This window comes from Hyperoodon ampullatus, assembly GCF_949752795.1.
Source record: "Hyperoodon ampullatus genome assembly, chromosome: 1".
Lineage (NCBI taxonomy): Eukaryota > Metazoa > Chordata > Mammalia > Artiodactyla > Ziphiidae > Hyperoodon > Hyperoodon ampullatus.
In genome coordinates this window covers 17,131,902-17,153,992 of record NC_136914.1, presented here as the reverse complement: position 1 = coordinate 17,153,992, position 22,091 = coordinate 17,131,902, and the positions used below count along the sequence as shown (strand labels likewise).

The 22,091-nt window shown below is 36.9% G+C and overlaps 1 protein-coding gene across 1 annotated transcript in view; it reads left to right on the top strand.

The window, feature by feature from the left end:
- Positions 1 to 22,091, top strand: part of METAP1 (methionyl aminopeptidase 1) — a gene marked incomplete at its 5' end in the record, with an annotated part of 63,483 nt that overhangs the window by 27,947 nt on the left and 13,445 nt on the right. Inside the window, 6 exons of the mRNA XM_079706507.1 lie at positions 6,336 to 6,387; positions 12,011 to 12,126; positions 13,466 to 13,526; positions 17,655 to 17,746; positions 18,480 to 18,563; positions 21,257 to 21,395. Coding sequence (XP_079562633.1) covers positions 6,336 to 6,387; positions 12,011 to 12,126; positions 13,466 to 13,526; positions 17,655 to 17,746; positions 18,480 to 18,563; positions 21,257 to 21,395 — 544 coding nt within the window. The remainder of the gene's footprint in view (positions 1 to 6,335; positions 6,388 to 12,010; positions 12,127 to 13,465; positions 13,527 to 17,654; positions 17,747 to 18,479; positions 18,564 to 21,256; positions 21,396 to 22,091) is intronic.

Sequence of the window (22,091 nt, the reverse complement as noted above, 5' to 3'; positions counted from 1 at the left end):
AGGACCTGCCCTGAACCTCTCCCTTCACTCCCTTCCTTCCATCCCTGACCTTTTCCTTGCTGACAGTCTTACTACCGTAAACATCTCTGCCGTAGGCTAGACTGGAAGAAGGAAAACAAGGAGCTCCGGTCTGTCTCGTCTCTCTTGCCAATCGTGTCTGTGAGGAGGAATAGTTTGCAGGGAAGGAAGAGAAGAGGCTGAAATTGCTGACTGAAGTTAGGTTTCTTAAAGTACCGTCATGTGCCTTTGCTTGCCCCATTTAAAAATTACTGTGGATGATTGGGAGTTGAGTCCATAAATAAGTACATGTAAGTGGAAAAAGCTTCAGAAAGGCTGGAGTGAGTCCCTCACCCTGTTTTAGTGTGTGCCCTGATGTCTTGTTATAGTCACTGTATTAATTTCCTGTGGCCGCTGTAACAAATCCCCCAAACTGAGTGGCTTAAAACAACAGACATTTATCCTCTTTTAGTTCTGGAGGCCAGAAGTCCAAAATCAGTTTCACTGAACCTAAATCAAGGTGCTGGCAGGGCTGCGCTCCCTCCAGGGGCTCTACCACATCACTCTGATCTCTGCCCTCCTAGGCACATTCCTTTTTCCTTTTCTCTGTGTGTGGACCACCCCGCCCCTTCCTCCTTCTTACAAGGACACTTGTGATGATGGCATTTAGGATAATTTCCCTATCATAAAGTCCTTAATTTAATCACATATGCAGCAACCCCTTTCCCGAATAAGGTAACATTTTACAGGTTCCAGGGATTTTATTATTGCTGCTTTCACCCATCACTCCTCCAGCCTCCTTTTTGTCTTTTATTAAACAGGTGAGTGATTGTTTATCCCCGTGTTCTTTGAGTTTTCATACCTCATAATCCAATGCAATTTCTAACCAGTATATCCACCAAAACTAAAGTTGTGGAGTTTTTTACTGACGTCTCTGTTATTGTTTTTTTACTATGATGAGGAGTCTGGAGGTGGATGTGTTGAGACTTGGAACAGCAGCTCCACAAAGTCATTAGGGACCCAGGCTTCTTGAGGGGTGCTTGTCGTTTTGCAGGCACAGCACTGCTACTTCACTTCAGGCAACATCTGCGGGTTTGAAGAGGGGAAAGGGCAAAGAGTAACAGGTGTTTCTTTTCTCAGAAGCTTTGCAGAAGCCCCACCCAACAACTGGGCTTACACTTGGTTGGCCAGACTGGGTCACGTGTCCACCTGCAGCTTCAAGGAGGCTGGGAATGTTTTTAGCAGTGTTCCCACAACTCCACTCTAGCAGGGTTCTTTGGCTGTTGGGGAAAGGGGAGGATGACTATGAAGCAGGCAGCTTGCAGTCTGTCCTGGAAAGTGATGAAAGCAGTTCACATTTCCTTCTACAGCTACAAGGCTTTTTTTTTTTTGGCTGCACTGTGCAGCATGTGGTATCTTAGTTCCCTAACCAGGGATTGAAACCAGGCCCTCGGCAGTGAAAGGGCGTGGAGACCTAACCACTGGACCACCAGGGAATCCCCTAGAAGGCTTTTGTGTATATGATCACATTATCTTTGTTTCTTCCCTAACGGTTGTGGAGAAAACCTGCTTAATGCTGGGTATGGTGGTAAACATTAAGATGTCATACGTTGATACTTGCTATGTGCTTTAACTACTTTTATATATGTTAGTTGCATTATCTCCTTTAATCCGCTATGTGATCTTCTCCTGGAGAAAATCAACCCACTTTATAGGTGGAGCAACTGAGGGTCCATTAAACTGGTAGTAAGTATCATCATTTCCTAGATTTAAAGGTAAAATTTTAGAGCTTATAATGGTATAGCTAATACATGGTATAGCTTAATCACACCTGTGTTTTCTAGTTGCAGGTTTGGTGCTAAATCAGTGCTTTGAATTGAGTATGCACAAAACACCCCTCCCCCCGCCCCGCCCAGCCCATTCACACACTGTAAACCAGTGAGAAAGCATGACCTGTAGTCAGGTAATCCTGGTTTTGAGTCCTCCTTCGGCCAGGTACGGTTCTGTTATGTGATAGACAAATTATCTAGTTTATCTGTGCTTCAGTTTTATCATTTGTAAAATGGGGACAGTGCCGTCTGCCTCGCAGGGTTTTTGTGAGGATGAAATGAGATATAGGTGTATAGTGCACATGTATTTACTAAATGATAATTTACAGTTTTTACTATGGTTGTCTTCCTATTATAATTCAACATTGAGTTTTCCTTTCTTATGGAATGCAGCGGTCTCCAACCTTTTTGGCACCAGGGATTGCTTTCGTGGAAGACAATTTTTCCATGGACGGGGTGGGTGGGGGGTATGGTTTCGGGATGATTCAAGCATGTTACATCTATTGTGCACTTTATTTCTATTATTATTACATTGTAATATATAATGAAGTAATTATACAACTCCCCATAATGCAGAATCAGTGGGAGCCCTGAGCTCATTTTCACTTGCCACTCACTGATAGGGTTTTGATGTGAGCCTGCAAGCAATTGATTGATTACGGTCTCTGTGCAGTCAGACCTCTCTGCTAATGATAATCTGTATTAGCAGCCGCTCCCCAGCGCTAGCCTCGTCTCTTCAGCTCTACCTCAGATTATCAGGCATCAGATTCTCATGAGTGCACAACCTAGATCCCTTGCATGTGCAGTTCACAGTAGCGTTCGCGCTCCTGTGAGAATCTAATGCTACTGATCTGACAGGAGGTGGAGCTCAGGCGGTAATGCGAGCGATGGGGAGCGGCTGTAAATACAGATGAAGCTTCATTCGCTCACTCGCCTGCTGCTCACCTCCTGCTGTGTGGCCTGGTTCCTAACAGGCCACAGACCAGTACTGGTCCGTGGCTCGGGGCTTGGCGACCCCTGATGTAATAGGTTAATACTGAAGAAATAATTTATTCCTTTTTAGTTCTTGGGACTTTTTGATTAATCTTAATAATCCTCTTTTGTGGTAAAATCATAGAAAAATATTTGTTTTTCTACCAATTTCCTATAACTCCATGGTGGGGAGGAATTGATTTTTGTGCCAGTTGTGAGTGGTTTTTGCAGTGACAACAGATAGGGGTAACTCTAGTTTCCTTCCTGGATTAGTTTTCTATAGCTGCCAAAACAAATTACAACAAACTTGGTGGCTTAAAGCAACACAGATTTGTTATCTTGCAGTTCAGTTTGTCTGACACAGGTCTCAGGGCTAAAAGCAGGTGTTGGCAGGTTGGCATTCCTTTCTGGAGACTCTAGGAGAATCTGTTATTTGCTCTTTTCAGTTTCTAGAGGCTTCTTGCATCCCTTGGCTGGTGGCTCCCTTCCTCTGTCTTCATAGCCAGTAATGTAACATTTCTGTGGCCAGGCTTCCATCATTACATCTTTCTCTGACTCCTGCCTTCCTCTTCCACCTCTTAAGGACCCTGTGATCACATTAGTCCCATCTGGGTAAACACTATAGCCTCCCCATTCTCGAAGTCAGCTGATTAACAGCTCATATTTCCCTTTACCTTAGTTGTAAACTAACATATTCACAGGTTTTGAGGATTAGGACACGGACGTCTTTAGGCACCACTATTCTGCCTCCTATATCTCCCATCCTCCCCAAAAGACTGAGCTTGGTTTCCGCTTCAAAACTGGAGAAGTCTTTAATGTTGCATACGCCTTTTTATACAGTTGTAGTTTATTGAGGTTGTAGGTTGTAGTAGGAGGTAATGGGTTAATCTGGGATTTTTGACTCAACTGCTGCTGGTTATGGAAGATGCGAGGGGAGTGAAGGGGAAGTAGTGAAGGTCTGGCCCTGGAGGGGGAAACCAGCCGAGGCTCTTGGGTAAATCTCTAGGGAAAGCAGCTTTTAGCATCACTGGTGTAATGGGTCTTGATTACTACATAATCCTAGGGATTTTTATTTTCTCCTTCTATTTTTTCTTTAGCTTTCCTCTTATTCCTGGATTTTTTTGTGTGTTTGCAAAGTCCAAACGTTTGTAGGAATTTGTGAAATTTCTTAGTGTTTGTAATGATTTATTTGAGTAATTTTAAATTATTTGAAGGAAAAACTATAAAAATCAAAGCATAAATAAAATCTATGTCTGGTTGAATTCATTTTTCTAATTATTACTTGAGTTCATTACTTGAATTCAATTTACTACTTGAATTCATTTTCCCAATTCAGTACTACTTACTGGTGTCTGAATTATGTCACACGAACGTATTTTCCCAACTGAAAAGTCTAGTCTTTCTAGTTATTTATTTATCCATTATGATCAATATGCAGGTGTTCACTGAAACTCCTCCATGTGCCAGGCGCTCTGCTTGGCTCTGGAGATATAGTGGTGAACTTGACATAGTCCCTTCCCTCACGGAGCTTACAGTCTAGTCTAGTAGGGCTGTCAGCACATAGTAAACAAAGTGGATGTGACTAACTGGGAGTCAAACTACTCTAAATCATGGAAGAATCTGCAAAATTTTCCTTATTTTTATTTCCCCCAGTGTATGATTACTTCATTGGTTCAGAGTTCTTTTCAACTACTTCAAAATAATTTGATGGCACAAAATTGAAATATAACTATGGCTACTATTTACAATATTGACTAATGTTTTTTGGCTTATTTGAAGTATGTAATCTGAAGTTTAGGTTGCTTTATTTAATTTATTTTTTTTGAATTTTATTTTATTTATTTTTTTATACAGCAGGTTCTTATTAGTTATCTATTTTATACATATTAGTATATATATGTCAATCCCAGTCTCCCAATTCATCATACCACCACCCACCGACACCCACCACTTACCCCCTTTGGTGTCCATACGTTTGTTCTCTACATCTGTGTCTCAATTTCCAGCCTGCAAACTCATTCACCTGTATCATTTTTCTAGGTTCCACATATATGTGTTAATATACGATACTTGTTTTTCTCTTTCTGACTTACTTCACTCTGTATGACAGTCTCTGGATCCATCCACGTGTCTACAAATGATCCAATTTTGTTCCTTTTTATGGCTGAGTAATATTCCATTGTATATATGTACCACATCTTCTTTATCCATTCGTCTGTCGATGGGCATTTAGGTTGCTTCCATGACCTGGCTATTGTAAATAGTGCTGCAATGAACATTGGGGTGCATGTGTCTATTTGAATTATGGTTTTTCTCAGGGTATATGCCCAGTAGTGGGATTGCTGGGTCATGTGGTAGTTCTATTTTTAGTTTTTTAAGGAACCTCCATACTGTTCTCCATAGTGGCTGTATCAATTTACATTCCCACCAACAGTGTAAGAGGGTTCCCTTTTCTCCACACTCTCTCCAGCATATGTTGTTTGTAGATTTTCTGATGATGCCTATTCTAACTGGTGTGAGGTGATACCTCATTGTCGTTTTGATTTGCATTTCTCTAATAATTAGTGATGTTGAGCAGCTTTTCATGTGCTTCTTAGCCATCTGTATGTCTTCTTTGGAGAAATGTCTATTGAGGTCTTCTGCCCATTTTTTGATTGGGTTGTTTGTTTTTTTAGTATTGAGCTGCATGAGCTGTTTCTATATTTTGGAGATTAATCCTTTGTCCGTTGATTCATTTGCAAATATTTTCTCCCATTTTGAGGGTTATCTTTTCAGCTTGTTTGCAGTTTCCTTTACTTTGCAAAAGCTTTTAAGTTTCTTTAGGTCCCATTTGTTTATTTTTGTTTTTATTTCCATTACTCTAGGAGGTGGATCAAAAAAGATCTTGCTGTGATTTATGTCAAAGAGTGTTCTTCCTGTGTTTTCCTCTAAGAGTTTTATAATGTCCGGTCTTACATTTAGGTCTCTTATCCATTAGGTTGCTTTATGCAATGAGTTTTAAAATAGGCATTATCATTTTTAAGCTTTTCCAAATATTTAATGTAGTGAAGTTACAGATGTTGATTTTTGCAAATAAAGTTTCCAATAGCTATTTCTTATATATAACGTTCTTTAAAATATTTCTAATTAAGGAAAGCCTTGGGGCTTCCCTGGTGACGTGGTGGTTGAGAATCTGCCTTCTAATGCAGGGGACACGGGTTCCATCCCTAGTCCGGGAAGATACCACATGCCGCGGAGCAAGTAAGCCCGTGCGCCACAACTACTGAGGCTGTGCTCTAGAGCCTGTGAGCCACAACTACCAAGCCGACATGCCGCAACTACTGAAGCCCATGCTCCACAACGAGAGAAGCCACCGCAATGCGAAGCCCGCACACCTCAATGAAGTGTAACCCTCGCTTACTGCAACTAGAGAAAGCCCGTGTTCAGCAATGAAGACCCAGCACAGCCAAAAATAAATAAATAAAATAAATAAATTTATTTAAAAAAAAAAAAAAGAAAGGAAAGCCTGACACTAATTTTCATGTTTGTTCCTTTTAGGAATGTTTTAAAGGAAGCTGGGCTACTCACAAGTTACTACATAAGAAAGCAAGTAAGTAAAGTCACACATCTCTATACCAGTTTTCTTAGAAGTGGCTTTGTGTAGAAGACAAGAATTCTTCCAGCTCTGAAAGCATATATTTGAGTGTTCTGACAGTATAATCGCCAAAAGCTAGAATTAGGACATTTTTTGTTCTTTGTGGTATGTAATCATTTAAATAAAACGTGACTAATATCTCTGTTAATCTTGTTTCACATATGTAACATGAAAACATGAGATGGCTGCCACGAGTGGGATCTAGCTTGAGCAGTACCAGAGGCCATCCTAAACTTTTGGCATCTGGCACCCTCTTTCCTTTGCTAGAAGCGTTTGTGTGTTGTAGGCAAGGGCGCACAAGCTATCTGGCTTCATTTCATCAAATCGCTTTTGTTCTTGTTTATTTTCAATTTCAGTTGCTTTGTCTAACTCAAAATTATAGCGCTTTGTTTTTTGGGTGTTTTAATGTTATTATTTACAGTCTAATGTTTAATTTTCCTTTTTGAGACACCACAAAGTGAAACTATTGGCTGCTTTTTAGCTGTTGCTGTCAACCACACTGATCTATTGCTGATTCGAATGGTCTTTCCTGCTTTCGCGACTCATCCTATAAATTCAAGCCGTTAGTGTGGCTAGCTCACGACAACTCGTCACAATTACTTGAAAATTGGAAAGGGCTTTTTTTCTTACAGCATTGCCATCCTTATGGGTGGATTGGCAGATAGTACATGGTTCTTGGTATAAGGTTTTCTTTCAACTTACTGATCTTGGTATTTTTAGTTCATCTACTTTATATTTTTAAGGAATTTGCTGATTTAATAAAGTTTGGTAGATTGTTTTATATGTGTATATACCTTAAAAATCTCATTGAGGTCAGTTTAACTACCATTTCAAGGAAAAGGAAATAAAAATTTAAAAAGACATATATTCTGTGGTTGTATAAAGCGAAGTCTACATTTAATGGAAATGCTAGGCTATTGTGGGAGGAAATGTGGTTAGAGATGAGGAAAAATGATGTGAATAAATGAGTTTAAAAAGCATAAATGACAGGATTTGCTACCTCCAAAGTATAGAGATAGGTTTAAATATGCCATTTTATTTTAGTCACTTATACTTTAAATACTGTATATCAAATGTGCTAGGTATTTTTAGAGCTCTTTGAGCCAGTTATTAACATTTTATATTCAGGAACTTAAAGCACAGGGAACTGAAGGATTGAGGTGAAAGAGTATGTTACTAAAAGAACTTGGGGCTTCCCTGGTGGTGCAGTGGTTAAGAATCTGCCTGCCAATGCAGGGGACACGGGTTCGAGCCCTGGTCCGGGAACATCCCATGTGCCACAGAGCAGCTAAGCCCGTGTGCCACAACTACTGAGCCTGTGCTCTAGAGCCCGCAAGCCACAACTGCTGAGCCCACGTGCCACAACTACTGAAGCCTGTGTGCCTAGAGCCTGTGCTCCTCAACAAGAGAAGCCACTGCAATGAGAAGCCTGTGCACCGCAACGAAGAGTAGCCCCCGCTTGCGGCAACTAGAGAAAGCCCGCGTGTAGCAACGAAGACCCAATGCAGCCATAAAGAAAGAAAGAAAGAAAGAATGGGTCTCTACTGCAAGTGTTTGCCAACTCATTGAAGTGTGGTTGTTTCTTCAATATTGGGTTTCTAAGGATAGAGCTATTTCATTATGACTTACACTGCAAGAGAATTAAATAGCTCGTGTTTCCTAAGTAGTTGTTACTGCATTGGACTAAGACGGTTTGTGTTTTACTTATACCTCTAGAGTTTAGTATGGTGCCATGTTTCAGATTGTGCCCTCTTGGATCTTAGGGGATGGTTTCTTCAGTGGGTGAGCTTAATATTCTTGATCACTTTGGGCTGTGTTAGGTAGAGTCAGCCCTCAGCTGCCAGCCCTGTGTCTTTCACGCCCTAATAAATTGACCCCAACTCCCATTGTGGATGACAGTCCTAGAGGAGGGAATGGTGTGGGGAAAGGTGATCTCCAGGGCTAAGAAGAGTATTGAGAAAGGGATTAGGGGAAAAGAATGTTGGGCTGGGAAGGAACCAGGGCATCTTAAAAGACAGCACCTCATTCCAAGAAATAATAGTGAACTAATGTAGCACACAGTTCATGTGAACTGATCTCTAATGAAAGATGACTGATTTATATTTATGTTCATCAGGGATATTGGTCTGTAATTTGCTTTTAATGTCTTTGGATCTGGCATTAGAGTAATCCTGGACTCATAGAATGGGAAACATTTCCTCCGCTTCTATTTTCTGGAAGAGGTTGTGTAGAATTGGTATTATTTCTTCTGTAAATGTTTGGTAGAATTCACCAGTGAAATCATTTGGACCTGGAGTTTTCTTGGTTGCAGAAGCTAATCAGGCCTTAGGAATATTTCAAGTGTGAGTTAAATGACTCAAGAGCAGAATTTACGTTTTATGTGTCATAGTAAAGAAGACCAGTTAGGTTGTCAAGCCCTTAAATGCATGTAATGCTGATGCTTGGGTGCATATTTCTTACACATATCCCCTGCCAGAGTTTACACAGTACCATTGCCTTTGATCTGTAAAAGTTGTAGCACTTCACATCTCAATACTGTATTATTCTACACTTTTTACACTCACCACTGATATACTCAGTGTGTTTCTTTGCCTCCCATTTTCCTAAAGTAAAAGGTGGACATGGTTGACAAGTATCTTTTGAATAGCCAAAGATATGATATAAAAACTCATTAAAAAAAAAAAAACCACACAAAAGAAAAACCTCTGTGGGATTTCCTGGCAGTCCAGTGGTTAGGACTTGGCGCTTTCACTGCCGTGGCCTGGGTTCAATCCCTGGTCAGGGAAATAAGATCCTACAAGCCGCGCAGCGTGGCCAAAAAAAAAAAACCACACCTCTAAATAATACTTTTTATTCTACTCATCTACCCTTACAAATTAGTGTGCTTGAGTTTTGGATTGCGGAGGGAAGGTATTAGATAATATTTCAGAACTGGTTCCACCAAGCTTTGTGAGCACGGATTACTTTAAGCCTCACTTCCAAACTGCCAAAATCATGCATTTATTGTGAGTGTTAAATAAACGAATCTATGTAAAGTGCTTGGCGTGTGTACAGTGCATAGTAAGTGCTCAGTAGCCATTTAATAATCACCTCTGGGAGAACTGAGTCAAGATTGTGATCAGAAAATTCTGTTCCAGGCAAAGCTTAGATATGGGCAGTTCTTTTGTGGCAGCTGAGGCTACCTGCACAAAACCTTTAAAGAGGAAAGAAAGAAAGGTGTGCTGTACTTGGTACCTGATCTTGCACATATCAGGTACTCTTTGACACCACCTGCAGCTTACCTGGCCCTGTTGCATTGTGATGTTTGAAAGACAGCTTACAAATGTTTGTTTATGCTGTCCTATGCTTTCACAGTCATTTGAAAAAGACCCGTTAGTATGCAATTTTGTTACCAACCCTCAGTCCAATTCATATTTATTAGGTTTCTATTACGTATGTGTCTGGGACTTAGGGGCTTAGATCAATTGATCCGTAAATAGTTTACATTAAGTAAAACTTACTTCGGAAGAGAAACTTTCCCTAAGTAAATGATACCTAGATACTAGAAAAGAGCTTGCCATATTTCATTCTTATTTAGATATCTTTTGGGTTATATTATTTGTTGGAGGTCTGCCTTCAATTCTCTTGAAAATCGATTGTGGAAGGTTCAGAATCCAGATCAGTAGGAAGTTCTGAAAGATTTTACATCCTTCGTTTTCCCTGCGCCCTCCCTTGGATTATGTTAAAGCAAAAAGCCTGCATCTTGATTGCTGTCCTGTCCTGTTTCTGCTGAAAATTATTCTTGAAGTTCACGATTCAGACAGAAGCACTTGATGCAATCACAGCTAAAGCAGGTGTAAGTTGGCCTGCATTTTAAACTATTTTCTATCATGTTTGACCCTAGTGGCAGTGAATGGAGTCCATTTCTGTCCTGGAATGAGAAACAGCTTCGTGTGAATGTTAATGTCAATAGGAAAACTTGCCTGAATTTCATAGGGGAGAAAGATATCTAAAATTTACAGTGTAGTAGAGCTTTCCTTTCTCTTTTTCTATTCCTTTACTTTTTTTTCTTTTGGCTGCGCCATGTAGCATGAGGGAATCTTATTAGTTCCCCGACCAGGGTTTGAACCCATGCCCCCTGATTGGGAGTTCAGAGTCTTAACCACTGAACCGCCAGGGAAGTCCCCTCTATTCCTTTACTTGATATGTAATATTATAATTGTATTTTCTTCCAAAATAATGTGAATGGATTGGTTGTATTTTTGCATTCTTTTCAATTGCCCCTCAAGGGCCTTTCAATCCCAAGTTGACCACATGCTCTTTGGAGAGAGTACTGGCCTGGGAAGCAGCATTTCTACATTTCTGTGCCCATGTGAACCACATTGCCTCAGTTTCCTCATGTGTAAAATGAGAAAATGAGATTAGATTGTCTTTTTCTTGTTGTTGATAACTTTAGTCACCATGCTGTACTTTATATCCCCAGGATTTATTTATCATATGACTGGAATTTTGTACCTTTTGATCACCTTCACCCATTTCACCATTCCTCTTTAGCTTAAGATGATATGATTCCATCTGTCCAAAATCAATTTTAAATAGATTGCTTAAAGGGGGGAGTTTTTTCCTTGTACACTTCTAAAATTATTTGAAGCTTGCCTTTTAAAACCTGTGATAGCGTTACAATAGTCAGGAAAACGCTGGTGTGCATTGGGAGGTGTATAGGCTGCTACTTGGTGTAGGAGGGATTTGAATTCCTGCTATTTAAAGTCTTAGGTTAGTAGTTTTATTTTGGTTTTTGGATAAGAACTGCAGTTAATGTGCTCAGATACCATCAAGGGTAGGTTCTGTGTGAAGATTTTTAGGTGTATTTCAGTAAATACAACATTATATATTATTAACTAAACTGGTAGTAAGGTGTGTGTTTGATTCTTAATTTTTCTAATGAATTCTCAGTAACTTTCGATTGATCGTTCCCTCCCCTTACCTTTGCCTTTTCCTACTTCCTTCTATTACCTACTTCTTTCTGTTACCTCCTTCCTGAAAAAAGGCAAATGATACTCATAAACTTTTCTAAGCAACTTAAAATGTTGACTTGAAAGTCATTCATCAGCTAAGTGAGAAGTTTTTGTTTTTTACTTTAAATTTGCTTTGGGATTATTTAGAATCTGTTCTTTCAGTAAAAGCACAGAATCCATTTGTAATATCTGCTCTCAGTTGGGAAGTTTTCCCCAGGCTCAAATTTTGTATTTCAAAAAACAGGCTTCCTATAAATTGACATTGTAGAGAGAATACATTTAGTATTTACCTGAGAAAAGGAGTTCAGCTATGAGCTGTTCCTATTCAACATTGTGTAAAAAATGAGAATGTGTTTAGTTTGGGCTTTTTCTCCCAAGACACTTAGATCTTTGAGGAGTCAAAGGGCTGTGGGCATAGCAAGAAAGCGGTAGCTTTGGTGACTTAGGTTAGGGTAGAAGTTTGCTGGATTTTGTGCCTGGGCTCTTTGGCTTGGCTTTCAAATAGTGATAGTTAAAGTATGCTGCTGCTCAGTAGCTTGACCACTGAGGCGTTTCTTTCTCTCATTCATCTGTCCATCTCCCAGAAGATGAAAAGGCCAAGCGAGAATCTGTGTCTCCCTGGACTGTGGAAGGTGATATCAACACTGACCCTTGGGCAGGTTATCGATATACTGGTAAACTCAGACCACATTATCCACTGGTGAGTAAATAAGGTAATAAAAATTTAACATTCTTTTAAACCAATTTTCATAATTTTCAGTTTCCTAAAAATGAATTCCAATTATGAATCATGTGATCAGGATTAAGTTTACATTCTAGCTTTTTAACTTTTATGGTACATTATTTAGAAGTTAGTAGGGATAATTGGCAAACATGGATGAAGTAGAAAAATTTTAGATGAAGGATTCTTTAATATTTAAAAAAGAATAAGGTAGAATAGATATTTTTAGGCCAACATAATGGTAGTGTATATTACTACTTCTCTAAAATTTTTTCAGTGTGATATTCTTCTACCTTAATTTTTTTTTTTTTTTTTTTTTTTGCGGTACGCGGGCCTCTCACTGTTGTGGCCTCTCCCGTTGTGGAGCACAGGCTCCAGACGCGCAGGCTCAGCGGCCATGGCTCACGGGCCCAGCCGCTCCGCGGCATGTGGAATCTTCCTCGACCGGGGCACGAACCCGCGTCGCCTGCATCGGCAGGCGGACTCTCAACCACTGCACCACCAGGGAAGCCCTACCTTAAGTTTGATATGGCTTTTCTGCCACTCCTGTTCCTTCCTGCGTTCTTGGCAGACTGACTTCAGAGTCTTAACCTAGGAATTGACTTAAGTTGAAATTTATTTGTCATTCTCAAATACTTAAATTCTTTTTACTGTTGTTTTCTTTTTATAAAAGAGATACATCTTTAATTTTTAAAATTTGGCAAAATATCAAAAATATAAGAAAGTTTAATTGTAGCTCCTAGAGATAATGTCCAGGAACATATTGGTGTACATTTACTTTGAGACATCATTTTGTTACTGATTGTGGTTCACCAATTTGTTTGGGACAACACAGGCACCTTCCTTGTCTGTATGTAATCTTAAATCTTTAATGGCTTCTGTCACTCTCCCTATTCCTTACATATCCTGGGAAAGGGGATGGCATTAGCACTAGGCTCGATCTTCACAAAACAGATATGTTGTGATATTTAAGATGTCATTTAAAACTTTTTTTTTCATTTAAGTCAGCGGTCCCCAGCCTTTTTGGCACCAGGGACTGGTTTCATGGAAGACAGTTTTTCCATGGTACGGGGTCTGGGGGTGGTTCAGGCGCTTCTGTGAGTGATGGGGAGCGGCAGGTGAAGCTTCACCGCTCACCTCCTGCTGTGCAGTACGGGTCTGTGGCCAGGTGTTGGGGACCCCTGATTTAAATGAAATGAATGAACTTTTGAATTTGGTGTTTATTCCCCCACTTTTATTTTCTTTGTTAGTAGATTTTAATAATGATAGTTACTTTCTTGTTTGAATCGGATCCATCTAACCTCTTTGTTTTTTTCAGATGCCAACAAGGCCAGTGCCAAGTTATATTCAAAGACCAGATTATGCTGATCACCCTTTAGGTAAATTCTGCTATGCTGTTTCTTCATATTTCAATTTGTGGGCTTGATGACTACTACAGAGGAAAAGAGTGCTTTTTTAGTAGAAAAGTTTCAGTGCTGGATTTCTAATAAATGTAAATATGTTTTTTCAAGGCACACTAGAACATTTGAGAGAATTAAAGATTCTTTCCTCTCATTAGAAATCTAATCAATTCTGAAAACATTGTTTATGTGGCTGTTAAAGGCTACATTCAACATAATATTGTATTTTGTGTTGTTATATCAAATTCTAGATTTTAAAAAAAGTTTTGATTTTAGCATGTTCTCCAACCTTAATTAAATAATATCCATTTAGGAAAAAACAGATGGTGGAGGCCTTGAATGCATGCCTAACTAAAGACTGGACTGTAGTGGTAATAGAAATAGTAGTAATGGTGATGGTAATAGTAGTAATGGTGATGCTGATGCTTCTATAACTGATATTTTTTCATAACTGTGTGTCAGGCACTGTGCCAACTTCTTTACATGTATTACTCCATTTAATACTTTCAACACTCTTGAGGTGGGTTCTATTGTCTTTTCCCTTTATGGTTAATGATAGTGAGACATGCAGAGAAGATAGGTACTTTACAGCATAGGCTAAAGTTGGATTATGTGAAATTACTGAGTTTGCTTGTCAATAATGGTTGAATGTGGTTTAATCTACTGAGCTAAGCTACCTTTGCTTTTTTCTCGAAGAAAAATAGGTAACTGTGTTAAGTCCTTATGAATATAATTTGAAAATTTGGTTAAACTCCACTATTTCAGATAAATTGAAGGAAAAGAGTCTGAATGATAGAATACTGTTGAGGATGTATAATTTCATTACACTGTATTTAATATTCTTGAACATAGTTTTAAATTGTATTTTTAAAGAGTATATAGATAAGGTAAATTGTAATAGGATAAAATGTTGCACAGTGAAAAATGAGTACTTTTCCCCGGAAGTAATCACTATTAATGATTTCTTGTAGAACTTTTCAGAGATATTTGTTGTGTGTACACACATTAACAACCCCCCACCCAATTATACACAAAACGAACAAACTATATACACCTTTTCACCTTGCTCTGTTATATTTTATGTTGTAAATATTCCATATAATCCGATATAAAACCATTTCTTTCTTTTTAATGACTGAAGTATTCCATTATGTGGACATGTTATAATTTATTAAATCAGACTCCTACTAATGTATGTTTAGATTATTTCCAGGTTTTTACTTCTAACAATTTGACTGCAGGAACTGTTCTTATAATTACATATTTGTGCACATGTTGAGAGTATTTCTATAGGTTAATTGCCTAAAGTGAAATAGCTAAATCACAGGATACATGCATTTTTAAAATTTTGAGAGGTATTACAAATCTCAGAGATTTTTTTTGCCAGATAAAAACATGAGAGTTGCTTTCCCTGTATCTTTTTTTCTTTTTTAAATAAATTTATTTATTTTTGGCTACATTGGGTCTTCGTTGCTGCGCACGGGCTTTCTCTAGTTGCCGTAAGCGGGGGCTACTCTTCATTGCAGTGCGTGGGCTTCTCATTGCGGTGGCTTCTCCTGTTGCAGAGCACAGGCTCTAGGCACGTGGGCTTCAGTAGTTGTGGCTCGCGGGCTTTAGAGCGCAGCTTCAGTAGTTGTGGCACATGGGCTTAGTTGCTCCCTGGCATGTGGATCTTCCCGGACCAGGGCTCAAACCCGTGTCCCCTGCGTTGGCAGGCGGATTTTTAACCACTGAGCCACCTGGGAAGTGGCTTAGAATGTTATTAAGTTTTGCGATCTGTGCTAATTTGAAAGATGAAAGATGGTATTTTGCAGTTTTTTAATTTGCATTTTTAAGTTATGAGTAAGGTTGAGTATCTCTATATTTTTAAAAATCATTTGTATTTTTTTTCCTTTTGAACTGTCTATTCATATCCTTAGACATTCCCCCCCCCGCCAGTTAGATTACTTAGTTTTTTCCATACTGACTTATAAATGCTCTTTCTATATTAAGGAAAATAATCTCTTGATGTATGTACTATAAAATGTTTTCTCCCAACCAAGCAGTTACATTTTTGTCTTTGTAACATTACATTTATGACAAACTTTCAACATTCTTCTGTAGTAAAATTTATCAGTGTTTTCTTATAAGGTGCCTATGGCTTTATGACCTAGAAAGACCTTTTGGGTTCAGAGATTATAAAAATATTTTCCCATGTTTTTTTCTATTTCTATGGTTTTACTCTTCTTGTGTGTGTGATAAAATTTTGGGTCCATCTGAAACTTATTTATCTTTAGGAGTTAAGTAGGGATGCAACTTAATTTTTTTCCCAGCAGAATATCTGGTTGTCGCATGACGAGTTATTTTTAAAAATTAATCTTTTTCTTACTGATTTAAAATTCAACCTGTATCACTATATTAAATCTTCACGTCTTTAGGTTTTTGGATTCTGTTCTGTTTCATTAACCCATCTGTCTAATCATATGCCATTGCCAAACTCTTAATTATTACAGCTATATCATGTTTTAATACTTGATAGGCCTTGTTGCCCCCGCCTTTCCTCTTTTTCAGAATTTTCCTGGCTATTCTTGTATGTTTGTTTTTCCATGTGAAATTTAGAATCAGCTTGTCTGGTTCCCAAAATGTCCTGTTGCCATTTTTTATTGGGATAGTATTAAATTTATAAACTAATTTTGGAAGAATTGACACCTTTACAATATTGAGTCTTCCTATCCAAGAACAGGGTATGTTTTTCTTTCCTTCATTAGGCCTTTTAATGTTAAGTTATTTCTGGATACTTTATCTTTTTAAGTTATTCTTGTGCATATAGTATCTTCTGTATTTTTTGCTTGTTTGTATATGGGAAAGTTATTGATTTTTATGTATTTTTCTTATCTGCCAACTTGCCGAATTCTTATTTCTAGTCATTTACCAGGTATTCCCTTGTTCTAGGAATATATAATCTCTGAAATTGATAAGGATTTTTTCCTTTTCTTTCTAATTTTATATGTCTTGTTTCTTTCTCTCATTTAATACATCTGCTAGTATTGTCAGAATAGTGCTAAAAATACTAGTGCTGATAGTGGGCATTCCATGATGTTGGTTCTTGGCTTGAGATTTATATTTATCATGTAAAAGTGGTAGCTGGCTATGTCATCAGAATTATCTTTCTAGATGATCATTTATTTTTCATTACTTAATCTGTGGCTATGATGAGTTATATTAATAGTTTAATATTGAACTATCCTTGCCTTTCCAATATGGATCTCACTGAAGTCATGGTGTACTATGTTTTTTGGATTCTGTTTGATAATATTTTATTTGGTATTGTTAGATCAGCATTTATAAAAAGAGTAGTTTATGGTTATATTCTTTTTGTCAGATTTTGAAATAATTATTATACTGGCTTTAATGCTTTTAAATGTATGAATAACTTCAATTAAGCTAATTTTATTAGGGAAAATTCTTAGGGCAGTATTTTTCAAACTTTTTTGACTGTGATCCAGAGAACTGTATTTTATAGCATGATCTGTGTATATGTGTGTGTGTATAAATTAACAGTCAAACATTTTACAACAGCACTTACTTGCTTACTTACTTACCCTGTATGATATAGTCTATTATTTTCTATTCCATTTATTTACTATAAAAAAATATTAGTCATAGCCCACTAATAGCCACTAAAGGGTCACAAACTGCTGTTTAAAAAACACTGACTTAGGTTCCAGTTTCAAAAAATAAATGAGTGTAATTAATTTATCAGTTGTTGATAATATACTTGCTTCATGAGATGGTGATCATGAAAACAGTTAGAAATTGTATGGTGCTCTTCAAATGTGAATCATTTACTGACCTTATTAACACACTCCCTGTCAAATAATAAGTACTCCATCTTGAATGATTTCTCATAGATTTGGAAATTTGTTCTTTAAAATTGTTCTTTCAGTTTGTTTAGCAAATTTCAAGTATTTTTTCAGAAAACCTGACCTGGACCCTCCCATATTATGAAATACCATTGTGTGAAATAGTGAGACCTGACTATTATTATATCATCAAGGGAATAATTATGCTAATATATACTACATCTTTTTGTTCATTTTGGTTTTACTTACTGATTTTCTTTACCAGGAATGTCTGAATCTGAGCAGGCTCTTAAAGGTACTTCTCAAATTAAGTTACTCTCATCTGAAGATATAGAAGGGATGCGACTCGTATGTAGGGTAAGAGTTTTTTCTCCCCCCAAGGGATAGAACATGTTTAAGTAGTTATAACACATGAAGTCAATGATTTGCTCATTTATAAAGGTAGCAAATGTTACATAGTAAAACTGTGACTAGCCATATTTACTTTATTTTTAAATTTATTTACTTTTTGAAGTATAGTTGATTTACAATGTTGTGTTAATTTCTGCTGTACAGCAAAGTGACTCAGTTATACATACATTCTTTTTTATATTCTTTTCCATTATGGTTTATTCCAGGATATTGAATATAGTTCCCTGTGCTGTACAGTAGGACCTTGTTGTTTATCCATTCTACATGTAATAGTTATTTTCTGTGGTTCTTTGAGGAAAATCATTCATCTCTTCTTTTATTTCCCTCCCTTCCCTTCCCTATTGTAGAATTGTGAGAAGCCTCAAACTTCATCAGTTCATTATTGTTTAGATTACTTAGGATGTACATTTTCACATAGAAATCAGTCAGATGTACGTATTAAGCTATTTTCTAGTTAGCCCAATTGTATTTATATGTTTACACACACATGCATACACTTTTATTAATGGGTGTTAGAAATACATACAAATGGTTGTAAAATGAAAATTCAGGATTATAATATGCAAGGTGAGGTTCGTCTTATCAATATCCTACAAAATCTATTAGTCCAAACGGTACAGATTTCTATTTCTATTTCTATTTCATTTCTTCTTGAATGTGTGAAGTGTTTCTCTTACAGCTTGCCAGAGAAGTACTGGACATTGCTGCTAATATGATTAAACCAGGTGTAACTACTGAAGAAATAGATCATGCTGTACACTTAGTAAGAATTTTAATTTTATGCTTTGAAAAATTTTTTCATACTGTTATATGTTTTAGACTTCTAAACCTAAGTTCTGAATATCTACACTTGGCTAATTTGAAAGCAAAGTTTTCACTTTGTTTCAAATATAGAAAGTATTCCACAGTCATTATTCCCGTCTTTAAGTATCTGTGATATTGGGGTCTGAGGTAAGCTTGAAATATCTTGTTTCTGAAACCTCACATTTCATAACATTTTAGTTTAGCTTTTATAAGATGGTTAGCTTATTAGCGCTTTAAGTAACTCATGCTACCACATGCATCAAATAATTTGAAATAAAAAAGAATATAACTTCTGAAACTAGATTAGTAGGAAAAAATCTTCCTTTTTATATCTGTAATAATAAGTCCACAAACGGACCAGATACATGTTTGTAGTAAATATGGTATAGATATACTTTTAAAATAAAGATTGCTTATCCACCAAAGAGAGACCTTAAAACCGTTTAGTAAATAAATATTCATGATCATAAAAAAAAACAAAAAAAAATACCCTACAGTAGATGAGTACAACATATGATATGATTAGATTGTTCACAGTAGGAGAGCAATAATTAGTTAATAAATCACATGGAAAACTAATTAAACCTGCTCTGGTAATCAAACAAATGCAAGTCATAAAGACCTACTAAATTAGTAAGTATTTTAAAGATGTTTATGTCCATTGCCTACGAGAAGATGGTGAAATTGGTACTCCTTTGCATGGTGGTGGTATTGTAAATTGGAACTATCCTTTTGGAAGAAAATTTGACAGTGTGTCTTGAGCTATAAAAATATTTAGAACTTTTTTTATTTGGAATTTTATAAATCCTGATTTTGGGGTATTGTTCCATGTTATAAAGTACAGTTGACCCTTGAACAACACAGGTTTGAACTGCATGGATCTTTTTTTTTTTTTTTTTGTATTTATTTATTTATTTGGTTGCACCAGGTCTTAGTTGCAGTGGGCTCCTTAGTTGCAGCTCCAGGGCTCCTTAGTTGCTGCTCACCAGCTCCTTAGTTGCAGCAGGTGAGCTCCTTAGTTGTGGCACGTATGTGGGATCTAGTTCCCTGACCAGGGATCGAACCTGGGCTGCCTGCATTGGGAGTCCAGAGTCTTATCCACTGTGCCACCAGGGAAGTCCCTGCATGGATCTTCTCATGTGTGAATTTTTTTCAATAAATATATATATCTACTGTAAATGTATTTTCTCTTCCTTTCGATTTTTTTAAATTTAATTAAAAATTAAAAAAAATTCTTTGGCCTCACCACGTGGCATTCTTTTTTTTCTTATGATTTTTAGAATAGTATTTTCTTTTCTCTAGCTTACTTTATTGTAAGAGTGCAGTATATAATACAAAGAATTATATAATAAAGAATACAGTATATAACACATACAAAATATGTGTTAAACTGTCTGTATTAGTAAGGTCAACAGTAGGGTATTAGTAAGGTCAACAGTAGGGTATTAGTAAAGTTTTGGGGAAGTCAAGTTATATCTGGAATTTGGACTGCGCAGGGGGTCAGTGCCCCTTTCCCTCCTCCTCCCCCCTCCCCCACCCCCTGTGGCCCCAGGTTGTTCGAGTGTCAGCTGTATGTGGTATGCATTAATAGCAGTTTGAATGCTTCCTATAGGCCAGGTGCTCTTTTACATGCTTCTTTTATTAACTCATTTAATTTCCCCAGCAACTCAATGAGATAGAAGCTACTGTCATCTCCATCTTATAGATAAGGAAACTGAGGCAGAGAGAGGTTAAGTTGCCCAGGGTTGCACAACTTGTAAGTAATGGAGTTGGCGTTTTCAGTCAATACAATCTGCTTCTGTGTGCTCTTAACTAATATTCATACTGCTGTAAGAAATACAGAAGCATATCGTTAAATATAAGGAAAAACGATAGGCATGTAGTTATTGATCATAATATTTTTTTGTAATTGAGGAAACTAATATAAATTTTCAATATTAGAATTGCCAATAAAATTATAGTACATTCCACAAATTGTATTTTAGGCAACTATTTTAAAATTATTAGTATGAAGACTATGGCAATGTGGAAAGAGAAATTGTGTATGCTATGACTACCACTGTATAAAAACATCCAAGTAAAATAAGACTTATTTATGGAGAACCAGATCATTTTCTTAGAGGTTCCTTTGTTGTTCCACATGAATGTAGTGGTTAAAATGTCTCAGGGAATACTTTACCATCTCTTAATTATTACTAGTATTTATTTTTGTTTTTATTACTTTTATTTTATTATTAGGGATAGAGGCTTGTTTCTATATAAGAAATTATAATTACATTAAATGTGCACATTAATTTTAAATTTAAATAATATGTTTTTCATAAGGAGTAGGTAATTCTAAAATAAAATCTTCATATAGTGACATCTGTATTTGTTTGTAAATATATGAAATATGTGAATTTTCTTTTCCTTTGCGATTATCAAGTAAACTGGTTTGCCTGTGGTCTGACTTACAAACCCTACTATTTATCTACTGTTTAAGGTAATAGCTACTAGTATTTCTAAAATAAAATCTTGAATAAGTTCTTCATTGGGAGCATTTGTACAACAAAATTTTCCACATTTTTCAAATTTGAAAATCTGATTAATTGTATACAGATTAACTTTTTCTTTTGCACATTCCAGATTATTCTCTCCGTATTTTTATTATAGGCATGCATTGCAAGAAATTGCTATCCTTCTCCCCTGAATTATTATAATTTCCCAAAGTCTTGTTGTACTTCAGTGAATGAAGTGATCTGCCATGGAATTCCAGACAGACGGCCCTTGCAAGAAGGTGATATTGTTAATGGTAAGAAATAAGTGTGACTTTTGTCACTGTTAGCAAAGAAACAGCAAGGCTTTGGGAGTCTAATAGTGACTTGCATTTTCTTCACTTGCTTCCTGTCTTTTACTTTTTTTCATATTTAAAACTTAAAATAAATTGAAAATCTCTGGAAACCTATTTTATGGTTTTAAGATATTTAACTGCTTTCAAGGTGCTTATAGTATGGATGGGCTTGATACAGGTTCTTTAATGCAGATGATCATTATGTGATTGGTAAATAGGGGAAAGATGTCAGTGAAGTCTGGAAGTAATGTTGATTCAAGTGGGATTTTTTTTTTCTTATTCCTTTTAGTCCACTATTGGTTTTGAAGAAATCAGGGCAGGCTTTCTTACAGATAAAGAGAAATCATTAGTAATATATGAAGCTATTAAGAAAAAAAGCTAAAAATTCTGCAGAAGTGTTGTCCTTGATGTAAGAAGTTCAGAAAGTGGCTTTAGGGGCCCCTGTGTTAAGCTATTTTGGGAAACTCCAAGTGCAGAGAAAGAAGCTGCAAAAAACATTTTCCTCTGTGATTGAAAAAATGTTGATGAATTAGGCTCCCCTCGATGGTATTTTTAATATTGATGAACTTGGTCTCTTTAGTAATCAGATATCTTCAAGGATCTATATATCAAACAAGGAAGCCTGAGCCCAGGTGTTAAAGGCTACAGAGAATGGAC